Raw genomic sequence first — 11423 nt, forward strand, 5'->3', positions numbered from 1 at the left:
CTAAATAAACTTTAATGAAAACTTTATAAACCTTGTTATTTAGCTTTTCTTATGAGAAAAAAATTCATGACAATTCTCACTTCAGTTTTACCTTGGTTACAGATTATATACATTCAAAACTCTGCATGATTATATCCTTACATTGTTCCTTGTTGGTAAGGCTCCCATGAGATTAGGTTTCTCTGAAGAAGGGCATGTGTTCCCATGTTCCTTGTAAGAAGGGTAGCCTAACTGCTTTAACAAAGCTAATTATATTATAATTCAAGCACAACAAGTTCACATGTTGCTCATGTAGCAGACTTAGATGGGTGAAGTAATTAATATGCTTATGAGGTTCAAAGAGGCTTTTCTGTGTTTAAGGTGTGCCTTCCAGGGTTGCTCTGAAGGTTGTCTAATTCTAGACAGAAAAGGGGAAAGAGCTCTGAAGGGCCCACACAGGAGGTTTTGATGGATCAAGGCAGTTCGTACCATTAGTTAGAACTTAGTCATAGGGCGCCACACCTAAATTTCAGGAAAGGCACAGAAACAGTCCAATTTAAGGCTCAGAAGTAAGAACAGGATTTTGTGATCAGAGAGGAGTCTCTGCTGTACTTGATGGAGCTCTTTGCCAAGAACTTCTCAGAATTGTAATAATAATGACAGTGACTTTGCCAATTGTATAGCACTTTAATTTTACAAGATAGAGAAGAATTAGATCTGATTCCCAGTCTCAAGGATCTCAGTACAGTTGTGAAAGGAAAATGAACAAATCTGATTTTTAATAAAAGCTTTTGGAATTTTTCAAATGGCAAAAGTCTCTACCTTACAAGCTGCGGTACTGTAAAGGTAGGTATGAACTTAGATTTCTCTGCAAACCTTCTCCTACTTACTAACGTTCTTAACGGAGGACAAAAATCTGCATGGTCACGAGAAAGTCAAGAAGACCAGATTCTATAAATCAAAAGATCTCTTTCTTGTCATCCAACTCGCTAATTCTTAATTATACATGCATTCTCTTAAAAAGGATAAAATAGCCAGGTGTAGTGGTGCACGCCTTTAATACCAGCACTTGGGAGGCAGAGGCAGGCGGATCTCTGTGAGTTCAAGGCCAGTCCGGTCTACATAGTGAGTTCCAGGACAGCTGGGGCTACAGGGATACCATGTCTCAAAAAGACCAAAAAAAAAAAAAAAAAGATAAAATGGATTTTATGGCAATATACAAAAATAATATTCCTTCTACTAGGGAACACAAGGAAGCCTTTCTTCATAACTTACGAGGGCATACTGGATAAACTACAAAGATTGTTATCATTCTGAATCCCGTATAGTTGACATTCAACCTCAGAAATGCCTAGAAAAAATGTGAATTTTAAACAAAGAATATAATTTTTTGCTTTTTAAATTTGTAAAAAGTGAAAGATATCGGGGCTGGAGAGATGGCTCAGTGGTTAAGAGCACCAACTGCTCTTACAGAGGACCTAGGTTCGATTCCCAGCACCCACATGGCAGCTATGAACCGTCTTTAACTCGAGTTCCAGGGGAATCCAAAGACCTCTTCTGACCTCCATGGCATTGCACGACACGGGCACACTCACATGCATGTAGGCAATATACTTGTACACATAAAATAAAAATAATAAAATATTTTTAAAAATCTGAAAGATAAATATCCTCATGGATTATGTTTTCTTGAGATAGTACTTTTGTAGATAACTGGTATGAATATAAAATAGGTTATAATTTTTCTAGAAAGCAATTCAGTCTTTGTTAATTTAAGGACACTAAAAATCATGTATTCTGACAGGCACTGTGGCACACACCTTTAAACCCAACACTCGGGAGGCTGAGGCAGGCGGATCTCTGTGAGTTCAAGGCCAGCCTGGGCTATAAAGTGAGTTCCAGGGCAGCCGGGGCTACAGGGGGGCCCCGTCTCAAAAAGACCCAAAAAAAAAAAAAAAAAAAAAAAAATTCATGTATTCCATTAAGCCTAAGGATTCTGCTATTGAGAAAGAATTTGATGGGGATACTTTGAATCAATAACAAAGATTTTTGTATAAATATATTCAATATAGTACAAGTATAAAAACAGAAACAAGTAAAAATAATTACAAGAACCGTGGTAAATTTTTGTGAGTATTATAAACAGTTCCTTCTAATAATATACGAAAATGATTAAATTTAAAAAATAGACAATCAGGAGACCACTGAAGTTTCAAAACAAGGTATGAGTAGGAAAAGACCAGGGAAAACTGGAGAAAATACAACCAAAAGCTCAGTGAGTGAGCAGTCATGGCTTATTCCACTGTCCTGCTTTATTATCTTCTAACTGTTCTTCAGTGAGCACATACTACTTTCTTCTTTTCTTTTCTTTTTATGTGTATCAGTGTACTGCCTGTATGTACGTAAGTGCACCTGTGTCATGCGGTGACCAAGGAGGTCAGAAGAGGACATTGGATCTCCTGGAACTGGAGTTAAGGAGCTGGAAATTGAACATGGGACCTCTGTAAGAGCAGTCAGTGCTCTTAACCACTGAACCATCTCTCCAGCCCCATCATACTCCTTTCTAATGACAAAAAAAAAAAAAAATCTAGAAAAATGAAATGGTGTGATTTATAGTAAATACTAACTTCTCCACCTGTGTAGTATATGTGTAGTATGTTGTTTCCATTCTATTTTCTATATCCCAAGAACAGAGCCAGATTATTTTATATGATTTATGTCAATTAAGGCCTTACATGTAGAAATGTTTCTAAGAACGTTAAGTTTCAAAGGATACATATAACAGCAATAACTATATAAAATGTGAATTTGCAAGGACAAGAACACAAATGTAAGAGCAGAAATGAAAACCGTTAAAACAGTGAGAAAAGAATTGTTCTTCACTTTTCAAACTATAAAGAAAAATTTTACTTTTGATAATTTTAGAAAAAGTTACTTGAAAATGAAGTATAATAACCCTCACACACAAAAGTAGCATTGGGGGACTTCATAAAGAAACTGGACGAGATGAGCTATTCTTCTGAAGATACATCAGAAGAGATCAACTGCCTGTCTTCTCAGTATTTGCTTTGGTGCTGTTTACAACTAACATACTAATTCCACACCTTCGTTCTAAAAGTAGTGTTATTTACCACACTGTCATATCTTTGAAAAAAAAATTTACTCTTTCCAAGCTTATACAGATGGCTCTCTACTTCTGATGTCTCAAAAATTTTCAACTTTAGAGGATGCTAGAAGTGGTTGAAGAGAGACTGTACTTTGAAAATTTGATCTTTTCCTGGACCAGCAATACACAAAGTGAGCCTCTTAATGCTGGCAGCAGCAGCAAGGTAGAAATCCCAGTCAGTCAGGAGATCACACAAGAATAAATAACCAATACAGTGCATTCTGTAAAATATAGTAAGTACTATGTCTGGTAGGCTAGGTGTATTAAATGCACTTCAACTCACATTATTTTCAATATGCAATGCCTTTACTAGGTCATAAACTCATAAGCCAAGGAACATCTAGTCATCAAATCACTGGTAGAAATACAACACCCAGTCTATCATTTGACTGAAAAGTCAGTGTGAATGAGTGGACTATCCTGAAGGGATTTTTGAAAGTCATAGAAGTCAGAAGGAAAATGGAAATGGGATTCTCTAGTTACCCTCAAATAAACTCAGTATTCCCCCAGTGTAATTTGATTTAAAAAAAAAATTAAATTGGGGGCTGGAGAGATGGCTTAGCGGTTAAGAGCACTGACTGCTCTTACATAGGACCCGGGTTTGATCCCCAGCATCCACATGGTGGCTAATAACCACCGTAACTCCAGTCCTGGGGGTATCCGACACATGCTTCTGACCTCCTTGGGCATTGCACAACATGGGTGCACCTACACACATGTAGGAAATACAATCACACACATAAAATAAAAATAATAAATAAAAAATTAAAATGATTTTATTAATTATTTTATGTGCATGAGTGTTATGCCTGCATGTATGTAAGCACGCACCTGTCATAAAAAGCCCGAGGAAGTCAGAAGAGAGCATTGGATCCCCTCGGAACTGGAGTTCTGGAGGTTTTTAACTACCATGTGGGTGCTGGGAATCGAACCCGGGTCCTCTGAAAGAGCAGTCAGTGCTCTTAACCACTGAGCCTTCTCTCTAGGCCCTGTAATTTGATTTTTAAAATAAAACTATACAAACAATAAAACAAATCCTCATTAAAGTTTAATTTTTTATAATAGTAGGTAAGGAAAACAGATCAGAAGAAAGGTAAATGGCTTTTAATATTCATAAAAAGTGAAGATTTTTAAAACTATAAGTGACTAAAAAACCATTTCCTACCTTAAAAAGAATTTAAACTCCACAACAAAAGACAATGCAATTAAGAGCCAAATGACAAAAACATTTCACAAGACAAATGCATATAAGCCATCACATAATACTATAATATTCAAAGTAAACAAAGAATACAAATTAAAATGACAAGGATAATAAGCAATTTTGCCAATTAAAAACAAAACTAAAGCCAGGCATGGTGGCTCACACTTTTAATCTCAGCAGAGGCAGGTGGATGTCTGTGAGTTCAAGGCCAGCCTGGTCTACACAGTGAGTTCCAGGTCAGCTGGGGCTATAGGAAGACTGTCTTAAAAAGACCAAAAGAAAAAAAAAAAAAACCCAAAACTAATAACCTTATGGATCTGGCAGACTTAAATATAGTATTCCTAGAAGATGTGCTTTTCCCAATGAAAATTAAAATAAGCATTGTGTTTGTGGAGGGTAATTTGGTACCTCAAGCCATAAGACGGGCAATGAAGGTTCTCTCCAATTCATTCCATTGCTGTGGAATTGCCCTGAGGAAATAATCAGGTACTTGCACATGATTGTATGCAAAGGAATGTCCTCAGAAATATTTTACAGAAACTGCAAGAGCAAGGAATAAATTAAATGCTCAGTAATGGGAAGTTGGTTAAATAAAATATAGCGAGTAACGAGCAAGATTCCTCCTAATCATTCCTCAGAAATGTTAACAATCTAAATAGAAAATAGATTATATGTACACATGACATCAATTTTATTGCAAACATATAAAATACACGCAAAGAGGATATGAATCGATAAGTAAGTTGGCTAAGTGACTAAGTGAGGTACTTAGTTTCCTCTTTAGGCTTTTCAACAATGGTTATAAGGAACATGCATAATCTCTGTAACTGGGAGAAAACAATATAAATAGTTTACTTTTAAGAAGCACTTAAAATAATATAGGACTGTTTCTTAGTTTAACCCATCTAAGGTACACTTCTTAATCTTTCTGAAGAATTATTTTAAGTTTTAAATGAAGAGTCTTCTCATGAAATTCTCCTTTGTCTTTTTGATCTTTAAATAATTCGTTATGTAGGCTATTTCTCTTTAAAGGATGGGAAAGTATTCTACATGAATGTTCTACATGAAGATACTTTTATAATTTATTTAAAAAACATAGACATAGGAAAGGTAAAAAGGTATATTAAAGAGAATGATCATAAAAAAAAATTTGTAATCCATTTGACTCCAAGGAAATGAAACTGCAATCAGCACTGGGCATAAATCAATTGTGATCATGTGAATTCAAAGAGAGGCCAGTTTCAGGATTTCCAAATGTTTTCTTAATTGCCTGGTACTGAGATAGAATTCCCCAGAGGACATAAAATCAGAACACATTAAACTCTGTTAAAGTTAAAAGTATTTACAGAACAAAAAATTTACACAACTTAGGGCGGGCAAAATGACGATGGCTCAATGGGTAAAACCACTTGCTGTGTGAGCCGAATGGCCTGAGTTCCACCCCAGAGCCCATGCAAAGGTGGAAGGAGAGCACCAAACCCGACATTGCTGTTTGGCCTCCATACAGGCTACAGCATGTGCACCCCCCCCATCATATACACACATCATCATACAAACACACAATAATAAAATTAAACATTTGAAACACAACCCTTTGCACATTTGTCCTCCTTTCCCCCAAAAAATAATTTTTTAAAGAAACAATTAAAAAGAATATTTAGTGGAACAATTTGCCAATGATTACTTGTCTGAGGGCCAAGAAACCAAAGAACAATTCTAACACAGCACATACATCATGTGACATAGAATTCCTAGTTCAATGCACAGCGAAGGCTCATCACAGGCTGGGTACAGCATTAACAGTACGTATTTGGTGGCAGCTCACTGTACATACTACAGCTCCTTCTTGACATGGGAAATGTTTGGCAGAACAAAATTAATACCAAGACTACTGAAGAGTACTAGAATTTTAAAGCAAAACATAAAATTTAAACATATTTAAGAAAAAAAAAAGCTCTCTTTAAGCAACACCATGATCACAGTGTAATGTGCCCTTCTCTGATTCTACCTTTCGTATACAAATGTAATTCTGAACTTTATTTTTGGAAAGCTTTAAAAAAGTCTTCATTTTAAGGTAGTAGTTTGAGAATTATGCCCAAACCTGAAAGTCCCCAAATGCACAGAAAGCTTTTGAGTGTACAAAAGCAGTTTCAGAAGGCACTGCACATTAGTTCTGCATTCCAGGATCTCTCCGGGATGAGCAAGCAGCCCAACATCTCCACACCCCTAACTGCTCCACACCCCTAACTGCTCTACACTGCTTGCTGTGATAAGGCAGCTGTCAGAACCTGAGAAGTTCCTGAAAGCTTCCCTCTGTATGTACTCTGGAGGTTAGCAATGTGGTAACAAGTGCGCTATTGAGGAAAACTCAGTTATCTGTCATAGAGAAGATCTGAAAATAACGATGGCTATCTTTGAGTAGTGATATTACAGGGAATTGTTGTCATTTCCCTATATGTCTTAATTTTTCATAATAAACAAGATAGATTTAGTAATAAAATCACCTAATTCTTTCGTGTAAAAACAATAGCTTCTCACTTAGTAATTTCTCTTTAAGAATTACCATCATTTCCTTCTTCCTACATTAAAATGCAGACACAGAGTTACATCTACAATTGTTTATCTTAAGTGAAAACTGGAAATGATACAATACTCAATAACAGGAGAATTATTTGGTAAAAGGGGTTTATTCACAAGTTAGAATACTATAAAACTACTTAAACTGTTATATAAAATAAGCAAAATGCTTAAGCACATGTGCTATCACCCATAAAAAAAATATGCATTAAAAAAATACTAAAAGGAGGGCCTGGACTGGTGGCTCTCAGGAGACAGAGGCAGGCGTATCTCTGAGATCCAGGCCAGCCTAAGGTTTACTCAGCAAGTTCCTGGCTAGCCAGGGCTACATAGTGAGACCCAATCTCAACAAAACAGAATACTGAAAGGAAATGTGACATGTTAAGAATAACTTATTCCCATTAGTAGAAGAATTGTATACTTTCTGTCTTCATTCCTTGCTAAACTTTTTCTTGGGTCTTTTTCAGACAGGGTCTCTCTGTAGCCCGAGCTGGCCTGGAACTCATTTTGTAGACCAGGCTAGCCTTGAACTCACAGATCTGCCTGCCTCTGCTCCCTAAGCGCTGGGATTAAAGGTGAGGGCCACCTCACCAAAAGGTAAACAGAGCATTAAAGAATGCAAGCAGTTGCTCTGGAATTTTACTTAAACAAAATCCAAACAAACAAGGAACCAAAAACATTAAAAAAAAATTAAAAACCAACCAACAATACAGTTAACTAGAAGGGAAAATTTGCTTTCTAATATAGTATTAATAAAATACCACTCAAGGACATTCACAGCACAGAAAACCAGCAACCACTGTTGCCCAAAATAGTTTAATAGCATAAATGGTATTATTCTTTTCCCATTATGCTAATTTTACAAAATTAGCTTCTGTAATTCATAAGCCACAAGCCAGCAATATAAAGATTTTATGAAATATTACATTAGGAAGCTGGATTCTACCACCCCCTGCCTTCTCTTTTGTGTGCAAAATTTACAGAGTTCTAACCCATGAATACTGCTTCGGATGATGTAATTATATTTCTTAGTGTTAAGCTACTTGATAGATAAGACCAAAATGAAGGTTTCTTTTGTCTATTTTTTTTCCCTAAAAGGGAAACAGACTTCAATCTCCTAAGCTCTGCAAAAAAAAATATTTTTATTGAGTGATAAGAAGATAGAGAAGAATCAATTAGAAATAAAAGGATTCAGGGGCTGGAGAGATGGCTCAGCGGTTAAGAGCACTGACTGCTCTTGCAGAGGACCCAGGTTTGATTCCCAGCACCCACATGGTGGCTATGAACCATCCTTAACTCCAGATTCCAATCCGGAGCCCTCTTTTGACCTCCGAGGCACTGGACGACCATGTGCACTCACATACATGCAGACTCATACACATAAAATAAAAATAAAAAGGATTCAACTGTTCACAATATACATGTATAAACTAAGCCCTAAAATTTGTCGCAGGGGTGGCTGAGATGTCTCAGAGGGTAAAAGCACTTGCTGCCAAGCCTGAAGACCTGAGTTCCAGTCCCGGGATTCACGTGTTAGGTGAGAACCGACTCCTGCAAGTTGTCCGCTGATCAGTGCATATGCGTGTGTGCGCGCGCACACACACACACACACACACACAGAGGAAAAAAAATTTTAAAAATATTTTATTTATTATTTTTATTTTATGTGTATGAATGTATTGCCTGCATGTATGTGAGTGCACACGTGACGTGCATTGCCACAGAGGTCAGAGAGGGCTTCGGATTCCCCTTGGAACTGGAGTTAAGGATGGTTTGTAGCCGCCATGTGGGTGCTGGAAATTGAACCTGGGTCCTCTGCAAGAGCAGTCAGTGCTCTTAACCACTAAGCCATCTCTCCAGCCCCGAAATTCTATTTTTTTAATTGCCTCGGGATCAAACCTGGAGGAAAAAAAGATCTCCAAGTTTTAAAACACATAAGTTTATGCTGATGCTAAAGAACAGTATATAAAGGAGCTGTCATAACTGATAGTATAATCATATTTGGCTGATATTTTCTTTATCCTCTATTAACTGTTCTCGCTGTAATTGCTGTAGTATGCTAAGCAATGAGAATCTAAAATAATGCAAAAGCATTGACATTTTCACTCTTTATAGTTTGTATAGTAGTTGCATTTTTCAAAGACACAAATATTTATTCAGTGAATAAAGAACAATTATTGCTCAAGGGGGAAAAAAACACCTCCGTGAAAACAAATGGTGTACTTTAAGAAACAACTGTATCTATGCTCTTAATGTAAATTCCTTGGAAAAGTTCCCAAAGCAACTACTCAAATTTTAAGACCTACAAAATCTTTTCTGAACAGTAACTGCACCTCTCCTGTGCCTTAGCATCACCAAATTACCACAAATCTCAACTCACCCACCCAAAATTCACACTATTCTTCTTACATTCTAATTAATAATTTCTTTCGAAAAGCACAAGGAAGGACTAAAATTTTGGCTCTTAACATAAAACCATCTTACACAGACCTCACGTACACTTTAGGGTCTGAGTGTTCTTTCACCACCTGACTGGTGACTTCAATTACAAATGCAACTGATCTGACAGTTAAAGGCACTGTTACTCCACAGTGCCCCCTAGGCCTCTCACTAAGAACTGCCAGTTGGAAAGGGACAGCATGAGAAACAACCAGAGAATGTCAGTTACCATCAGCTTGGCTTAAATAGTTCTCAAATACCAGACTGACTAAATTCGATGTTAAATAACAGCTGACCACCAAATACTGCTAATAAGAAAGAAATTATAAATTTACGGATCTGGTATTCACCCACATAACAATATAACTCAAAAGTACAGAGAACCTCTGTAATATGCCATTTTTGACAGTCATTGCAAAGGTCTCATAAAAATATGCTTATAAGAAGCTTCCTTTTTACCTAACGTAGGGGAAAATGGCATGACATTTGGCCATAGCTCTTTACAAAAATGAAACAGTTTTATTCGTTTTTAAATATGCTGGGATCAGATTAAGAAATGCAAAAATTTAGTAATGTCAATATGCTTCATTATCATTACAAGCCATCTAAATTACTAACACTGGTAAATTTGCGAGAGTAAAATTTGTGATCTTGGTCCCGGTGTCCCACATAAGTCAGATTGAGGTGGCTTCAGGGATCAGTTCATCAGGACAAAAAGAGACGACTAAATGACAGACGCATGCACCTTTATGGAAAGGGACATGACGCAAAACTTCTAAGTGCTAAGACAACACTCGGGTATTCAAACGCCCTTCGCCTTATATAAGTCATTCTGAAAAAGTTCTGCATTCAAAGACTTGTACCTTCGTGTCACTGGGGGGCGGGGGGGGAACCTGCCCAGGATGAAAACTAGGGGAAGAAATCGAGAAAAGGTGAAAGTCCAGCGGCAATCACAAGGCAGAACGGAGCAGCCAAAACCACTAGGTTGTATTCTAAAGACTGGTTCTGTTTCCATCGTTTTTCCAAAGGTATTTAATTTGCACATCTTAAAATAGAGACCTCAGGAGAGCAGCTTGAGGCAGTGAAGGGGGGGTTAGGTAAGAACAGAGACTTGGGAGAAGATATGTGCAGTGCATTAGAATGCACACGCAGGGGGATGCTGGAGTCTCCGTCAGGAAGCAGAGGACGGCTTTCGGTGTAGACAGCCCATCTGATGTGGCTAAAGGAATTGAACACCTAGACAAGGGACAACCCCATACCGCCAGGACCAAGCCGCCCACGGTGCAAGACGAGATGACCATCTTTAACCAGTTCTATTGTCTGGAGTATTCTATAGACACCTCCGGCGAGAGATCAAGCTAGCCAGGCACCCAACCAGAGCCCCAAGGAGCGAGGATGCATGGCGGGCCGCCCACAGGCCGGCTGCACGCCGGGGCCCGCGCACAGAGCCGGGTGGCAGGCGGTCCCTGCTCGGGCCACCGGCATCGGTACCCCGGAGCACCGAGACTTCCCCTCACACCCCACCCCCAGCCGAGGGCGAGGAAGACGCGGAACTTGGGCTCGGGAGCCGAGTCCACAGACCAGGTCGCGGCCCCGAGTGGGAGGCTAGCGATCAAGCAGCGTGTGTGTTCCCGAAGCTCCCCCGACCTGCGCCCCTGGGTCCCCTCAGTCCCAGGCCCGCCCGGCCCCGGCTACTGCTGCTGCTCGCCGCCCCCCCTCCCCCGCGAGTCCCAGCCACACGGCAGCCACCCCCTCTCGGTCCCGCGGGCCGCACCTCCGTCTTGGTGATCCGGTGCCGCCCCAGCTTGACCACGGCGAAGTTGCCCTTGCCCAGTGTGCCCTCGATGTCGTAGAACCCCACCCGGACCGGCCCGCGCTGCAAGTGCCTCGGGCCATCCGCCATGACCATGCTGGGCCCCCGCTGCAGGACTCGGCGAGGGGAGCGCGAGCCAGCGAGCCGGCGAGGAGCGGGCGACGGGCGGCGGGCAGGCGGCTGAGGTCCGGGCGACGGCCGCGGCGCTCGCTCCTGCGCTTCTTCCCTGCCGCGGCACCGGGCCC

General features: G+C 39.7%; 1 protein-coding gene across 2 annotated transcripts in view; it reads right to left on the minus strand.

Annotated features, from left to right (window-relative positions):
* Positions 1–11417, minus strand: part of Sik2 (salt inducible kinase 2) — a 120181-nt gene extending 108764 nt beyond the window's left edge. For both annotated transcript variants that reach the window (XM_029563406.1, XM_008832802.3), the window contains exon 1: positions 11140–11417. In XM_029563406.1, the coding sequence (XP_029419266.1) occupies positions 11140–11274 (135 nt within the window). In that variant the 5' untranslated portion in view covers positions 11275–11417. The remainder of the gene's footprint in view (positions 1–11139) is intronic.
* Positions 11418–11423: the final 6 nt, after the last annotated feature.

Source organism: Nannospalax galili, unplaced genomic scaffold (genome assembly GCF_000622305.1).
Source record: "Nannospalax galili isolate Female #2095 unplaced genomic scaffold, S.galili_v1.0 scaffold335, whole genome shotgun sequence".
Classification (NCBI taxonomy): domain Eukaryota; kingdom Metazoa; phylum Chordata; class Mammalia; order Rodentia; family Spalacidae; genus Nannospalax; species Nannospalax galili.